This window comes from Castor canadensis, chromosome 11 (genome assembly GCF_047511655.1).
Source record: "Castor canadensis chromosome 11, mCasCan1.hap1v2, whole genome shotgun sequence".
NCBI classification, from domain to species: domain Eukaryota; kingdom Metazoa; phylum Chordata; class Mammalia; order Rodentia; family Castoridae; genus Castor; species Castor canadensis.
The window spans coordinates 36663827-36681717 of record NC_133396.1 but is presented as its reverse complement, the minus strand read 5'-3'; the positions used below and the strand labels follow the sequence as shown (position 1 = coordinate 36681717).

The window sequence follows — 17891 nt, the reverse complement described above, 5'->3', positions numbered from 1 at the left end:
TGAGGAGAATATATACTCTTATGGGGGAAGACAACAACACAAAAAGACACAGTATAACTGGACAGCAAATCATGTCAACTGCCTTGCCTTTCATTTGCTGCCTTTTTGGACATGCAAATCAGATATTTCTGATTCTCCTCTACCACCATCTCTCTTCTTTTAATCCAATAATCACCAAATTAAACACCATTAAAAAAGATTCCAAGCAGATACCTTAAAGCAACTGAGGCCAATAGGAAAAGGGGAACAGGTACTAGAGAAAAGGTTAGATCAAAAAGAATTAACCTAGAAGGTAACACCCATGCACAGGAAATCAATGTGAGTCAATGCTCTGTATAGCTATCCTTATCTCAACCAGCAAAACCCCTTGTTCCTTCCTATTATTGCTTATACTCTCTCTACAACAAAATTAGAAATAAGGGCAAAATAGTTTCTGCTGGGTATTGAGAGGGGGGAGAGGGAGGGGGCGGAGTGGGTGGTAAGGGAGGGGGTGGGGGCAGGGGGGAGAAATGAACCAAGCCTTGTATGCACATATGAATAATAAAAGAAAAATGAAAAAAAAAAAAAAAAAGATTCCAATGCTGAATGTTGAGAATTTACTTTTGTAAGTAAATTTTGTGAGTAGATAGGACAAAATTTAAACCTGATTTGGATCCTTAATTGTATTGGATTAGGCAAAATTATTACCCAACAATAAAGTAACATTATAAGCATGCAAAATGCATTCTAGAACCAGGAAATTTCATATATACGTATATGTATATAACACTGAAATCACTGCTTTCATTTACCAGGGGAGTGTAACAAAAGCTGTCTTTAATAATATATCTGCATGAGATTTAGATTATTTTACCTCTTTATTAAAGACTCAGGACAATTTAACATAGTATTAAACATGAAAATTATCTTTGGGAAAAAGGTCAAAAAGGTATTGGACAACTCTGATTTTCCTGAAAAAACTAGCATACTAAAACATAAAAAAAAAACCCAAAACAAATAAAACCCAAATCAAATAAAAGACAGCTTTAAAAGAGACTCTATTTAAAACTTTAATATTCAGTCTCAACATATTTCCAAAACTGCTGCTTATCAGTCAGGAAGATAATTCTGATAAATGTTAAAAAAAGCAAAACACAACAAACTAATGATAAGAACATAAATATGAATAGAAAACAGCTCCCCACTTTGGTACAACTTGCAACTGTATGTATGTCCCTGACTTTCAAACTCCCTAGAGAGGCAATTATTTTATTTATTTTTATTTTTGAGTGTACTAGGGGTTAAACTCAGGGCCTTGCACTCGTTAGGCAGGTACTCTACTGCATGTGCTGTGCCTCCAACCCTTTTTGCTTTGGTCATTTTTGAGATAGGCTCTCCTGTACCCCCAGCCTGAAGTATGATTCTATTTGTGCTTTCCCTGTGTAGCTGGGATGACAGGCATATGCTGGGCACACCAATGTGCCCAGTTATTGGTGGAGATGGGGCTCTCATAAACTTTTTGCCTGGGCTGGCCTCGAACCAAGATCCTCCTGATTTCTACCTCCTGAGTGGCTAGGATTACAGGTGTGAGCCACCAGCACCTGGTAATTGTTTTATTTATTTTTTGGTGGTACTGGAATTTGAACTCAGGGCCTTGCACTTGCTGGGCAGGCACTCCGCCATTAGAGCCACTTCTCCAGCCCCAAGACGCAATTCTTACACCTTCTCCTCTACAGCTTCTCCACTGCCAATGTTGTGGAAAATTCTAGTAGGAAAATATGTAGGTTTAAAAGAGGAGGAGGAGGAGAGGAAGCTAAAAGGAGAAAGAACAGCTTAAGGGAGTTAACTCCTAGACTAAAGAGGGGTAGTTCCTTTTTCCCAAAATACTGTGCTACATTTTTTCATTTTTGTAACAATACTTGAAGTTTTGTCAGTTGGAGGAACATTTGTTCATGACTAGTACGGAAATGCTGTCTTAAAAAAAAGTCCAAAATGGCAATGCTTGGGATGTTTGGACCGACCAGGCCCAGTTAGATCCTGGGTATTACAGCTCCTCTTTGGAAGAAGGGAAAGAATATTTCCATCTCTCTAGACTCCAAATAGCCTATTTCCCTCACTCCCTGCCCTTCCTTTAACACAGGTTACAGTTGTTAAACATAGCCAGGACCCTGGGTCTTAATTTTTGAGCTGCTACCCTGCTTGTGTGATACATCTTTGATGTCTTTTTCTTTTTTTTTTTGGCGGTACTGGGGTTTGAATTCAGGGCCTCAGGCTTGCTAGGCAAGCACTTTACTAATTGAGCCATTCCACCAGCCTGTGATACATCTTTATTATCAACCACTCAGTGATGCTGCCAGTCTGGATCCACTTAGGAAGAAGAGTTACCTGCACTGCCTAACTAAAGCCCACTACTGCTGTACAGTCTAGAATACACACTTCTTCACCCTTGGACAAGCTGTCTTACCTGAGATGTGGTCTCACCTTTATAAGATAAACATACCTTCTTAATGAAATAAAGTAAGGACCAGGGTTGGTGGGAAGGGCTCCATCAACTCTTCTTAGGAGATAAAGGGACGTCAGTCTTTCAGGCCCTAGTATTGGCTCTATGAGATTTCTTTCCTCCTTAATGTGATTTGAGATCAGACCAATAGTGTAATGGGTGTTCAAGGTGATGAAGGGAAGGGAATGGATTAGACCTATGTCTGGTGCTGTGATGAATGATTTAGGTGGTACTGTGGGCAACCTAGTTGCCAGATGGATGAATAGGAAAGGAGGCAAAGAAATCCACTGGGGCAGGGGTGGTGGGGGATGGTGGGGGTAGAAGAGGATGGAATGTGGGTGTGGCTAAAAAAGGGTACTATGAGAACAAGATCTCACTGTATTGTTTCTTTTTTTCTTTTATTTGCACTGATTTTATGCTTAATTTACTCCCGTGCAATGTCTATTTCTTCAGGGATATCTTTTTTTTTTCTTCTGTGCATCCTTCTCTTCTGGTTTAGGAACAATGTGTTCCTTTTCAGTGGGGATCATCTCAATGGGGCAAAGGGTGCTCATGTATGGGTTATTCCAATTGTGAACTCTGTAAGTATAACAAGCTCAACTTGGGGCTTTGTTGACTAGGAAGTGTCCAATGACCAGAGAATCTACATCTAAACCTTTTTAAGTTTAGCATTACTCTCTGCATTTTTAAGCAAGTGCTGAAAAAAATTCAGCATTCTTTTAGGTCACCAACTTTGTGACTTAAAAGTTCGGCTCAGGCACATCTACCAACTCCACCATTATAATATGGAATGGCATACATTGCTTCTGCAAAGTGTCATCTTTCAGATACTTGGTGGCTTTTTGGATGTGAATACCTTTGATGGTCTGAGTAATTCCAGGTTTTTTTTTTTTTTTTTTGGGTGCACTTAAGTTTGAGCTCAGGGCCTCAAGCTTGTTCAGCAGGTGCTCTACCACTCTGACAGCCCTGTTTTGTGTTGGGTATTTTTGAAATAAGGTCTTTCGAACTATTTGCCTGGGATGGCCATGAACCATGACCCTCCTGATCTCTGCCTTCTGAGTAGCTAGGGACTACAGGCATAAACCACTGGCACCTGGCTTCCAGGTGTTTCTTAAAAGTGCACATGAAGATCCAAATCTCTTGATTTGCATGTTTGTGTTTTCTGGGTGAATTGAGTAGAGATCATTTTCAGAGATCTCAGGCTGCTTACAGAAGAGCTCACTATATTATTTCCTACAACTGCGTGTGAATCTACAAATCTCAAAATTATACACACACACACACACGAGAAAACGTCCTTTAATGACTAGAGAGCCCATGGTTCGTGCATATAATGGGACTACTAGTTGATCATAAAAAATAGAATTAAAACATGTATCAACTTGGTAGATGTCAATGGTATTACTCCAAGTGCAAAAAATAATCTTGAAAAGTTACATGATGTATAAACTTAATTTCTATAACATTCTCAAAATGACACAACCATAGTAGTTGAACAGATCAGTGGTTGCCAGGGGTTGGGACTGGGATGAAAAGTGTAATTACAAAGGGATAGCAAGAGGAGGTTTTGTTTAATGGTGATGGAATAGTTCTGTTTCTGGACTGTGGTGAGATTTATACAAATTAAAACTGCAGCTGGGTGCCAGTGGCTCATGCCTGTAGTCCTAGCTACTTGAGAGGCTACGATCAGGAGATAGGATCATGGTTTGAGGCCAGTCTGGGCAAAAACTTCCTGAGACCCTATCTCCAAAATAACCACAGCAGAAATGGACTGAAGGTAAGGCTCAAGCAGCAGAGCACCTGCTTTACAAGCAGGAAGTCCTGAGCTCAAATGTTAGTCCCACCCCAATAAAAAATTAAATTAAATTAAACTGCATTGTACTATACATTGTCAAATCTAAAAAAAAAGAGAATGCAATGTAAAAACTGTGAAATTTGAATAGCTATAGTTAGCTGAATTATACCAGTATCTATTTTCTAGTTTTGAGAATATAATATGGATATGTAAGATGTTATCAATGGGAAAAACTGGGCAAAAGATATAGAGGAACTATGTCCCACTGAAAAACTTGTGAGTCTTTATTTAAAAACAAAAGTTTCTAAAAAATTTTTAAACTGTATTTAGGGCAGTGATACTAAGAGTTCCCCTCAAAATAAAGAACAGGGTATAGGAAGCATCAAGAAATACCTCAACTTTAAATACAACTCACTTACTAACAAATTAGACAATTTTGAACAAGTCACTGATTATTCTTAACCATGGTTTCTTAACTGTAACCTAGAGGCAATCATGCTTCTTTACCTTGGCTGAGATGGAAGACTATATATACACATATACACTTTGAGTAAATTCTAGGGAAATAAATTGAATTATTTCTCAAGATCTTAATTATAAAGTAAAGAATCTGTCCTTTGAGAAACAGCACAGAAGGGCTTCCCTTTCTTGGGAAACTCAAGGTTAATGACAGAATAGGTTATTCTGCAAAAAAGATAAGAGATTGGTGGTGGAGGAAAGAAGAGTGAACACTTTATGGGGGAAGCCTGCAGTTTCCCTGCTCACAGATGCTTAGGTAAAAATCTAACCTGACGGGACTCAGCAACACACACACACACACACACACACACACACACACACACACACACACCCTATTCCAGCTTACTCCAACACACACACACACCCTATTCCAGCTTACTCCAACACACACACACACCCTATTCCAGCTTACTCCAACACACACACACACACACACACACACACACACACACACCCTATTCCAGCTTACTCCAACACACACACACACACACACACACACACACACACCCTATTCCAGCTTACTCCAACACACACACACACACACACACACACACACACACACACACACACACACACACACCCTATTCCAGCTTACTCCAAGGGAGGGAATTTGTTGGGAAAACACCAAGAGTTTTCAGTTCTGGGTACTATTCCCTTGACTAGTGAAAACAGATTTAGCTCTCAAAATTAAGGAACGGGAGGGCTGGAGGTATGGCTTAAGTGGTAGAGCGACTATCTCACAAGGGCAAATCCCTGAATTCAAACCCTAGTAGCACCAGACCAAAAAAAAAGATCAGACTTTTCTCAGCTTAAAGGCTCCCTGAATCTACTAACTATTCACCTTCCTCAGATCTTATCAATATTGAACAGTGCAGATGGCAAGCAGCATCCTATTTGCAGATCACAGCTTATGATAGCAAACAAATACCCAGTGCTTAGGGTATCAATTTTTGCTGTTTAAAAAAAGCAACTGCTTCTGCTCTATAAAGCAATACCAGAATTTTTACTTTAGTTCAGTATAGTACTGAATGATGCTTTCCAAACTAGAAGGAAAACTTACAGCCTGGAAACTTCTCTATAGGCTAAGGAAACCATTGTTAAGAATGATTAGTGACTTGTTCAAAATTATGTAATTTGTTGGTAGGGGAACTGTGTTGAGGGTTCAGATAGTTCTTGATGATCTGATGATTCTACAAAATAATCTTTATTTTGGGAAGGACCATTTATAGGTTGCCACGTGTGTTTCATTTTGCTTTATCTCTCACAATAAGCATTTCAGGTCACACAATAATGTTGCAAGATGCTCATGTGTTTGACTCTGATATCCTGAGATCATAAACTCCAAAAGCAAAATCAGCTAGCAAATGCTCCTCTGAGCAGTTTATTATTATAATACGGCACACGAAGATAGGGAGGTAAGTATTAACTGAGATTGAGGAGTAAGTTGCCAAGTTTTGAAAGCAACTCTATATAGCATGATTTTCAACACTCCTTGCTGTCAGAGGCACCAGACCTTTTGGATGGGGCAGACACTGTAGCAAGGAGGTCTTTAATTGGGGACTTCTTTACTGACTGCTCGTTTTGGGTATCTTGGGTCTGAAGCATCTCCTCTGGTCTTTGTGGCATGCTAAGGAAAACCATAAGGGCTCTTACCTCTCTTCTGTAGTTGATCTCACACATTCTGGGAAAGGCCTTACCGTATAATTGGGGTTTCCTGGCTGGATACGTAGCTCAGCCAAAATCCAAATGCCATTAGTGAGCTTCAGGGATTGGTACAACATGTCTTGCCCTTCCACATTCCTCTTGGCAATAGTATAGACATTGTTGTTTTGCAACTTGCTGGAAACAGTGTCTAGAAATATACATCCAAAACCCAAAACCTTCAGTCAAAATCTCAGACAAATGTACTCTCTCTTCTGACATCCTTATGAGCCAAGTTTGCTTGAGTTTCCTGACAAGGATCATCATGCATGCATGGGTGCATTTCAGGAAATACTTCTCCCACAAACAGCAAAATTAAGGCTCAGAAGTATCTAGTACCTGCTTATCAGATTCCCAGACAGAAAAAATAAGGTGCACTAAACATCAGTATAAGAGTTACCTGTGGAAATTGTGAAATAAGTGAGCCTTGAGATTTATTAAGATCAAGCTAAGTGCTAGAGAGGTAAAAAATGCCCTGAAGAGGACAGATAGAGATGGGTGTGTGAGAGTGCCATAATGACTAGCTGGTATCCATTCCTGGAATACTGGTCCCAGATCAATGGGGAGACACAGATTTTTAATCAAATTGACAACATTTCTTCCCAAGTCACTATTACTTCACTGTAAGCCAGTTGGGGCTCAAGTGCCAGTATTAGAAAAGGGCACAGAGTTGCAGGAGTCCTTTCAAGACAAATTTATTAACCTGGATGCTTAAGAAAAATTTTTTTTCTAAAGCAAGCAAATAATTTTATTTATTTATTTTTATCATCCTGGTGACTGAACCAGGACCTCACGCATACTGGGCAAGCACCCTACCACTAAACCCATGACCCCAGCTCTCAATAAATTTTGCCTGGGCTGGTTTTAAACTCACAATCTTCCTGCCCCCATCTCCCAAGTAGCTGAGATTACAGGCATGTACCACCACACCCAGCAGGCAGATGAATTATTAAGACATTATACCATGCCTCCAAATAAATGATGAAACAAAGTGTTTCAACAAAAGACTCTGAGGAAAACTGTAGTTGTGCAAATGTGACTATCTGTTGCTAGGTCCTTAAATTCTGGCTGCCACTCCTGGTCATGACGGAAGTCTTCCAAATTACCAACTTAGGGTAAGAACAGGTTTGTTAGGTTCTTTCTTATGACTGCAGCATCAAAGACACATGATGTTCCAGAATTAAAGGTCACTTCTCTATCTTTGTGAGATGCTGTAGCATCAAATACAGAGAAAGTTTAAGGATAGAGATGATAAGTACAGCTTCTTTGTTAACTGTTTATCATGTTCATTTCTTATGAGAATTCAAATTACTCATGCCTGGTTCAGTAACTAAATTCTTCCACATAAAAACCTGTCATCTTCTAGTATGCTCTCTAGGAAAAGGAAGCCATGATGGATGGCCTTCTACACTCCTCAATGGTAAGGTCTCAGTACAGGGATCCTGGAATTTTTCATCACTAGGCTTCCCAAAGTATCTGGGACATGACAGATATCCATCATTAGTATCTGTGAATATGCCTCTGTCTTAGATGATGGAGATGCCGATATTTATAAAAGGCCATATGCATTAACCATCTACTCAGATGTAGGCTACTGTTGGAGGTACTTCTCACCCTGATGTCCTTCTTCCACACTCAAACCAATGATAGCTCTGCCCCACTCATTAATCATTGTTGCCAGACCTAGTTATTACCTAACTTTTCCTCTTTTATTTCTAAAGTTTTCACTAACATCAAGGTAGAGTACTTATAACTTAAAAAATGGCTCTATTTGAGAAGCAAACAAATGTATCTCAGGGTAGTTGTATGAAATACTGCTAGAGGAGAGAGCCTCAGTAAGCTTTACAATTACCTTGTGTGTGTTGGGGGAGGGAGGGTTATCAGGCAGCTCTTGATGTCACTTTGGTTCCCACAGTGAAGGCTCTTGCAGCTTACACTTGGTTGCCAAGTACTGTCACAGCTGGAGTTTGGTTAATGCCTTTTGAAAGACTGTCTTTAACACACAGGGATTTGCTTTAAGTTGTAAAAACAAAAAATTCCTGACTTTTAAGGCCCTTTCCCATTACCCAGAACAGAAAACACACGTGGCAGGAGCCTTTGTTGAAGAGTATTCCTGTTGCACAGGCACAAACACATTCTAGGCTATACATATTGTAAGGACCAGATGCCTCAGACTTTTTATGATTTTACCACTTGTGTAAGTTACAATGCCAGGAATTTGGCTCTGTTCGTACTGAATAGCTGTACTGTAATTTCTATCAGAGGACTGAATGGAAGGAGAGATCTAACAGAGTTTTGTGTGAGTCAGTTTTTATACATTTTATTTAATTTTAACTTTTGCAATAATGGGGATTGAACCCAGGGCCTCACACAAACTAGGCAAGCACTCTCTCACTGAACTACACCCCAGCCTTACACATTTTAGATATTGGGTTTGAGTTTGAGGATTTATAGATTAAAGAATAATTAGATTCTGTTAAATGTAATAGAGTGGCAGTAGTAGTACATGCCTGTAACGCTGGCACTCAGAAGGCTGAGGCAGGAGGGTCTTGAGTCTGAGGCTAGTCTGAGCTATATAGCAAGATCTTGTCTTAAAAAAAAAGTGGCAATGGGAGACAGATGTAAGGAGGCTTTGAAGCAGACTGGAATAGACATCTTGAGTTTTTTGGGGGGACTAGGGTTTGAACTCAAGGCTTTATACTTGCAAAGGAGGTGCTCTACTTCTTGAGCCACACCTCTAGTCCTGGAGTAGACTTCTTGATAAGAAATCATAGTTTATTTTTTTTTCATATACCTGAACTCCTGGGAAACAGGATAGAATATTGCAGTTGTGAGTTTTTGAGAATGTTAATTGTTTCAGTGTGTGCTAATGATGTCATCTCAGGCATAAGATACTGAGATTTGCCCCAAAGAATAAAGAAAAATGATCAAATATAATTACACCTGCTTCAAGACATGACTTTTGCTCCATTTGTTTCCTCCATAAATTTGGCTCTTTGGATCTCGGAGTTTGAATTCTTAGAGGGTGTGAATGTGGTCTTCCTTCTATCTTTCTTCTTTAGCTAAGGTCACACTTCTAGCAGCAATAAGGGTAAAGAAGGTACTCAAAACAGAGAGTGGGAATGATGGAATTTGCATTTGGGGCCCTGCTGGATTACTGATTAGTTCAAAACCACTAGGACTGAAGAAAACATTTCTTTTTTTTTTAACCATTTGAGCAAACAAACTAGCAGTTTATTAGGAGTTTCCATTTTTGAAATGTTTTAAAGGATGGGGAAAACCACAACAAAACATAGAAATTGAACTCACTTCTCACCTAGTGTCCATACCCAAAGAAATAACTGTTTCCCACTATAGTGCCTACTGGGAGGCAGAGATGGGGAGAATTAGTTTGAGGTCACCCTAGGCATAAAATGAGACCCTATCTCAAAAAAACAAAAACAAAAACTCCAAACCCAAAAAAACCAAGCAACAACCAAAAATCCAACCAAAACAAAGAGGACTGGGCATAGCTCAAGTTGTAGAATACCTATCTAGCAAGGGCAATGCTGAGTTAAACCCCACTACCACAAAAAAAAAAAAGCAACCAAAAAATCCCACAAAAAAACAAAAACTGCTTGCCCCAAGATTCCTTTTTGGATATACTTGGAAGGTGCAACTACTTTTGAATACTTAAGGTAGTGGTCTCAGATATGTAATAATCCCAAATATAGTCAAAACAGTATGGTTGAAAACAGATTCAGCCCAATCTCTTACTACCTGTAACAATACTGGTATTAGAAAGCAGGAATCTTGTCTGTTTGTACCTTTCTTATCTAAAAAAAAATTTATTCACTTATTTTGCAGTGCTGAGGGTTGAGGATGGAACTAGGGCCCTGTGCATGCTAGGCAAGCACTCTACCACCTGAGCTGTATGCCCCAGTCCTTTTGTTTTAAGACAGGGTCTCATTGCTACCTTTGCCCCAGCTGGCTTCCTACTTCTGCCTCCCAAGTAGTTGGGACTATGGACATGCACCATGAGGCTCAACATCTTCTTACCTAAAATTTTCTAGTGGCATCATAAGTACTCCCATCATACACACCTTTCTATTCAGATCTGACTAATTATTAAGATTTGGGAAGACGCTTTCTTTTTTCTCTAGAAAGAAATGAAAGAGCAAAAGTAACAGCGCAGTGCTAGGTTGGTAAGTCCTATAAGGCTGTGACTTTCTGCAGCCCTCCGTGTTTGTTCCATCTGTCAGATGTCTACGCTAGCACAGAAAAGCTATTTTAAGTGTTGGTGCTATTGTGATTAGGGCAGATCAGCTAGAAAGGATGGTATTTTTAGCTCTCAGCTAGACACAGAGTGTTGAATCAGAAGGCACAAAACCTGCTAACACTTCAGTTAATAAAGCCCTTAAGACTAGCAGGAAATGTAAAAGCCCAGGGCATTCCAGACCTCAGGGTGGAGCCAAGAGAAGAGTTAGAAGGATTAGTTTCAGGAAGTTTCAGGTCTTGCAAGGTTAACAGTGATTTAAATCGGGAAAATGATGGCCTTGGCTTCCTGAAGAAAATGAATTGGCTATTTTTCCCTATGTTCCATGGGCTTTACTGTCAAAGAATGGTATATCACTACAAAACTGATTTGCTGTATTTAGAGAGCCTGAGGCAGAAGTGATTGGCATTGGGCCCATGGCAGAATTGATCAAAACTGTATCTGCTATAAGGACGACATCAGAAGATATAGTGTCACTGGGAGAAATGCCAGATATTTTCTTCTTCGGAAGATCACATACATCAAGGTGCAATAAGGGTTCAAAACTCTAATCTAGAAACAGGATCTTTTCCTTCTATTATTTTGGCAGGCCAGACTAAAGTCCTCAATCACCAAAACTTCTTTTTTTTTTGAGATAGGGTCTTGTGTCCTCCTATGTAGCCCAGGCTGGCCTCAAACTTGCAATCCTCCCGCTTCAGTCTTCAAAATGCTGGGATTACAGGCATGTATCATCATGCCTGGTCCAAAGTTCCATCTTCTTTTATGAAAAATCATGTTCCTTTTACACTAGCTCTCTCAAACCAAACCTGCTTTCCAATTACCCTGGCCTTTCTCTGCTCTCTACATAGGCCAGGGTTTCCCAAATACTACGTTCAAGGAACAATGGTATTCCACAGGGTGTTAATAAGTACTTGTGATTTTTAAATATACATATATTTAAAAATACATACACACATATATACTTATTTATATTTGACAGTACTAGGGCCTCATGCTTGCTAGGTAGGCACTCTACCACTTGAGCTATTTCAGCAGCCCTTTTTTGTGTTGGATATTTTTGAGATAGGGTCTCTTGAACTATTTGTCTGGCTGTCCTTGAACTGAGATCATCCTGATCTTTGTCTCCCAAGTAGATAGGATTACAGGCATGAGCCAGTGCCCAATCCATGGGAACTTCTAAGAGAAAATATGTTGTATTTTCTAACTATGACCATAGAGTGCTCCCCTTTTTTAGGGACTAGTGTTCTAAGAAATACACTAAATACTGCTATCAGACCAACTGTCAAAAGGATGATGGTTAACCCAGAGCCTGGTCCCTACCAGGTGGAATACAAAGGCTGCTTCTCTTAACGGGATCCACTCTGGTTTTTACCACCAGCCCCTGTGGATTCTGTATCCAGAGCCTCCTTAGTAGTAGCTTATTCTCTGGGAAGATGCTCAAGCTCCTGTGCTTACCAAATGAGGTTCACAGTTACTGACCAGTGGTCCTCAGAAAGAGGAACAGATAATACTGTCATCGACTTAGAGTAAGGTACAACATGAAAAGAATCAGCTAACTAGTTATTACAAAAGAAATCACCGAAGACTCTTTTCTCAAACACCTCTCCCTTAGCAGTGGCAAGCTTGTCTCAAGTTTCTATACTCAAAGGATGCCAATTTGTCCGTCTTTTATTTCTGAGGTTCAAGCTGGGCTTCAGCCTCCTGAATGTCTCAGACAGGTCCTACTGGATCAGTACATTTAAAGGGGCATCACAGGAAGAAGCTGATCACTTTCTAGCTGGACTTCAAAAACTTTCTATGATAAGATGTGTCTGAATACAGAAGACAAATACAACACAGAGACTCAAAAAACGTTGGAATGAGAAGGCAGTGTTTTTTTTTTAATTTCTTTCTTTACTGCCATTTTGCCTCTTTTCCCCAATGCTCTGTTCCAACCACAGTGCTGGAGGATGGCAGTGTGCTGGAAACCTCCAAAGAGGACCACCAATTCGGGAGGAGGAAATGATGGGTAAATTAGGAAAGAGGAGGTCCTGATCAAACACCAAAGTTCACTTTCATCCAAACTCATAAGTCTTGTGTGTAGCCTTAGCGAGAGGGGGAAATAAAAAGGAGGCTGGTACAAAGGACAAGATTCTGAACACTGAATATTCCAGTGACAAAGCCCCAGGGACTGACAGCTGCTGTTGTTCCTCCTCTTGGGCTACCCTTTTGTTATGTTTTATAATAGTAATAAAATTAATACAAAAGGTTTGGGAATTAATGGCGATTAAGAAGGTTAGCATCATTATATGAAAGCTGACACAGGCATTAAAGAAAAAGATTATCAGCTACCTTTAGTCAACCATGATGCAATCTTTAATTACAAATAATATTCTAGATACAGGATCTCAGAAAGCCAGCCACCTTTTCTCCAATACTAAAAGGTGATATAAAAGATAAAATGTTTTAATTCTTAGGAGAATGTATATATCCATAAGTGCCACTTGATGCTTGGGGATGTTGAAGTAATATGACCAACACGTACATCTTCAACTACTGAAGAACTAGATACACAGATTCTAGTTTGTTTCTTAAATCTGTTAGCTTGCAAGTCATCTAGTACCACACATTAACATACATTAAGATATCCCAAGCTTTGATTTTTTAGACAGGGTCTTACTGCGTAGCCCACACTGGCTTCTACCCACTCAATCCTCCTACCTCAGCCTCCTGAGTGTTGGGATTTATAGACATGCACTAGCATTTGTGACTAATATCCCAAGTTTTTAAAGAGAAGTTTGCAAAATAATGTTTCTAACACACACCCACCAGAAACATGGTAGATGAGGAAGAAGGGGTAGGTAAAGGAAAGATAAAAACTCAACTATCTCATTTGATTTACTAAGATGAAAATGAAACTTAAAGTTATTACTCACCAGCATTTAAATGACATTCCTTAATCTGAAACTGAAGTTCATTTTCATTAGGAATATCTTTCCATGTTGCAAGGAAGACCTGGCGCTCTGTATGAGGAAGCAGAGGGGAAGGGTGCATATGTACAATCTGTCAGTATTCTGGTTTCTGATGCCTTCCACAATTTCTCCTTTGGCATGCTGGCTCTTATAATAAAGCTACTCAGCTATACAGGGGTGCTATATGCTCCAGGCCAATTAACTCCTTATCAGTAGTACTAACATACATTGGAAAAGAGTGTATATTCAGAGTTTAGTTAAGACTTCCTTGTTTTTCTATTTGGGTGACTATGGGCAAGTCTTGTGACCTTTCTAAGCATTCATTTCTTCACATAAAATTACATTTGTCCTGGCTATCCAAACAGCCACTGTGAGAATCAAATCAGTTAAGTGCCATTACAATTTTCTTTGTACCAATATAATCTAGTTACTGGATGGCAGTTTCATAAGTAAAGGAAGAGAGAAATGACAATAACCACATGGGTGCAGGGAGTTCTAATGGTTTATTATAAATTACTAAATTCTTGTTTTGAGGCAGCATGAACTCAGTACAGGGCTAAGTGCTAAATTTACACATAATACGTCATTAAGTCATTATAAAACTATTCCCATTTAGCAAACTTGGAAAATGAAACAGAAAAACTAAGCATTGGGCCAGGGGCATGGCTTAAGTGGTAGAGTGCCTGCTTAGCAAACACGAAGCCCTGAGTTCAAACCCTAGTACCACCAAGAGCTAAGCATCTCACTTGTGATTACACAGCTAAATAAATGGCAAAGGTTCAATTCACAGGTTTGTTACTAAACCTCTTACTCTGTGTCTTGACATGACTGGATCATTCAGACAATGGGCATTGTGATTTAGAGACCAATGGCAAAGCAAGCACAATTTACTCTGGTAAATAAATAATGGGCAATTATCAGGGCTTGAATATCTTTACCCCCTTAAAAAAAACTCAAAACAACTTGTTCTTCTGAGGTTACGCTATTCCTGACATTCAGAGGAAAGACAAAGGTATATTTAGCAGAAGGACAGGAGGACATACTTACCCATTTTGCCATCTTCTACAAAAAGCACATTGAGTGGGATGAGGCAGCTGAAGTAGAAGACATCAATATTGTTTTTAACAGCCACCTGCCAGGAAAGCAATAAAGGAAAATGAGGACATCAATGGGGAGGCTAGGTAAAAGGGAAAGAACAGGTGTGTGTCTAGAAATCTTCCTCCCTATTTCAGACAGTGTGGGCCTCCCCAAATCAAGACACAGTAGCCCATATACTATAAAACCACATCCTTATTCACTCCACTGTCAGAACTGTGACTACATACTACTTTACCTCTTTCCAGGAGGGCTGTCTTCATGGCACAGTTTCCACATACAGAATAATCTGTTCAGGTATTTTTTGTTCCTATATTGATTTTTTAAATTGACAGTTTCTATGATTATTAACAGTAGCCACTACCACTTACTAAATACCTCCTAAGGAAATTATTTCTAATCCTCTTTGCAAGTACCCTAAACAAAGTAGGTATCATTCCCCTCTCATTTTACAGATGAGGAAACTGAGGTTCAGAAAGACAAAAGTATTATCCTAAGTCACAGAGCACACAGACTAACTACATGGAAGATCGGGATTCAAACTCAAATTTGTCTGGCCCTAAATCTTAATTCTTTTTTTTCCTCTACAAAAACTAGAGACCATACTATACTGCCTTTTGCCGTATTTTTTTTTTTTTATAAAGATAATGGGTTTTAAAGTTGTTTCTTTTATAAAACATTGTTTCCTAGGTTGTATTGTAGGAAAAAGTTTGATGGATCAAACACTGGTAAACGTGATGATAATAAGGAAAAGCTTTTAAGCAAGCAAAGAAATGAGTTTTCTTACCACAATACAAACTTCCGGGTTGTGATTTATCATGGTTTGTTCAATTCAGAGCATTCTGCTTTTTTGAAAAACCTTCACTAGGTAGCGTTAGCTTTACTTGGGACAATACTGATTGGTGTATACATTCAGGAATACGCAGATTTCACTGATTATAAGACCCAGATACAGTAAGAAGAGAGAGGAGAATTGCTTTAAACCATCACCTCCCACTGGTTCTGTCATTAGTGACTTTCCTACCTATGCTCTCGGCACTACAAAAAAATATTTCTCTGGGCAAGTCTGTGATTAGTAGCCATGTCCATTTCTTTCTCATTTTTCTCTAAAAAAATACAGGGGGAAAAAAGTGCTTGCCTAGTACCATTATTTTCCCTCCTCCCTTTTATAGCAAATGTCTATACTTCGAATGCACACCCACTTATTCATCAAAATTTTGGCTATGAAATTCAAATATCTTCATAAAGTACTTGTAGTCCTTTTATTTGTGTTATCAACTCATCTTCCTGACCTTAAATAATACCTTTTCTTCCTCCTCTGTCTGATAACTGTCTGATTATGTTTCCCTGACAGTCTTTCTGGTCTCTCCCAGAAGAACTCCTCCAATTACTTTCTTGTAACTTGTGCTTTTAATCTTTCAATTACCAAGACTATGAGTCTGTGACCTGGATCACGTAGCCTGATACCCAAACACTGCGATAGCAGGACTCTCAGAAAGACTGAGCCTGATGAGTTAAGGCAGAGTATCTACTGACAGGAAAGAGGAACTTCAGAAATTCTTCAAGGTACACTAGGACCACTTTCAAAGATTTATATAACTATGGGCTTCTAGGAAAGAGGTATTTTCTAAGTCATCTGTACTCAGCAGGTGAATCGGGGAAAAGGAGAACTCTTACTTCAAATTAGGGCATGAAGAAGATCTCAAGATAGTGTAGGACATTTACAAATGAAAACTGGGGAGATGGGGTGGACTATCGGTGGTTCACATTAAGGTTTCATGTGAGATTCAAGTGACTATCATATCTTCCAATGTGTCATCAATTTAAATATTTATTAATGTGTAATAAGTTCCCAGCATTTGAGATATAAGGAAAGATACAGAAAATATAATCCTTGTCTCCTCAGGAGATAGTGGTTCTTAACCATAGACACATCAGAATCACCTAGAAAGGTTTTTCAAAACAGATGTCAGGGACCCACTCTGCATGAAAGAATCACAATCTCTATATCTGGGACCTGGCATGGGTACTATGGAAAAAGTACCTAGGGATACCAATCAGATAAGCAATTAATGTAAAACAATGTTTTCTAAGAAATCTGAAGGAACCCATAATACCTGCTCTTCTGAGGAGATCACTACTCCAATTAAAGCCTCCCATTTGCTAAGCAGGCACTCTACTGCTTGAGCTATTCCACCAGCCAGTCCCCAAACTCTTGATCTCTCTTCCCTCTTGTTTTCCCTCTGTTCTTTTTTTTATCTTTTTCCTTTCTTTTTGCAGTGCTGGGGATAGAATCCAGGAATCCAGAGTGTTGTGTATGCTATACAAGTGCTCTACCACTGAGCTACATCCCCAGTCCTTTTTATCTTTTGGCGGCACTAGGGTTTGAACTCAGGGCCTCCACATGCTAGGCAGGTGCTCTTACCACTTGAGCACTTTGTGATGGGTTTTTTCATGAACTATTTTCTGGGGGCTGGCTTCGAGCCACGATCCTCCTGATTTCTGCCTCCTGAGTAGCTAGGATTACAGGCATGAGCCACCAGTGCCCAGCTAGCCCTTGGTTTTCTGACACAGGGTTTTGCTAATGTAGCCCAGGCTGGCCTTGGAAATCTCAATCTTCTTGCCACAGTCTTCTGAGAGTAGAAATTAAAGATGTATGTCACCAAGCCTGGCTTCAGGCTGTCATTTCAAACTTAGTAAATGGAATACAGCAAAGTTTTTGTTTTTTTTTTTTTTTTTTTTTAAAGAGAGGATCTTAGTAAGTAGCTCAGGTTGGCCTTAAACTCTCCATACTCATACGCCAGCCTCCACTGCTGGTATTACAGATGTGCTCCTACATACCAGGCATAGCAAAGCCTTTTAATGTTTCCCTACTTCTGCATTTGTCTCCACCCATCTCCCTGGAACTTCCCCTTCACAACACCTAGCTTCGTCAGTCTCTTCTCAACACAGCAGACAGAATGATCTTGAAATGTAGGTCAGCTCATAAATGCTTCTTTGCTCAAACCTCCAATGACTTCGCATCTCACTCAGAATAAAGCTAAAGTTACAATTGCCTATACTCTGACCCCACTACCTCTGCATGTCATGTGCTGC

At 39.5% G+C, this 17891-nt stretch overlaps 1 protein-coding gene across 5 annotated transcripts in view; it reads right to left on the bottom strand.

Annotated features, from left to right (window-relative positions):
* Positions 1-17891, bottom strand: part of Ap2b1 (adaptor related protein complex 2 subunit beta 1) — a 119976-nt gene that overhangs the window by 3140 nt on the left and 98945 nt on the right. For all 5 annotated transcript variants that reach the window (XM_074046260.1, XM_020174824.2, XM_020174822.2 and 2 more), the window contains 3 exons: positions 14748-14832; positions 13665-13751; positions 6491-6645 (listed from right to left, as the gene is read on the bottom strand). In XM_074046260.1, coding sequence (XP_073902361.1) covers positions 6491-6645; positions 13665-13751; positions 14748-14832 — 327 coding nt within the window. The remainder of the gene's footprint in view (positions 1-6490; positions 6646-13664; positions 13752-14747; positions 14833-17891) is intronic.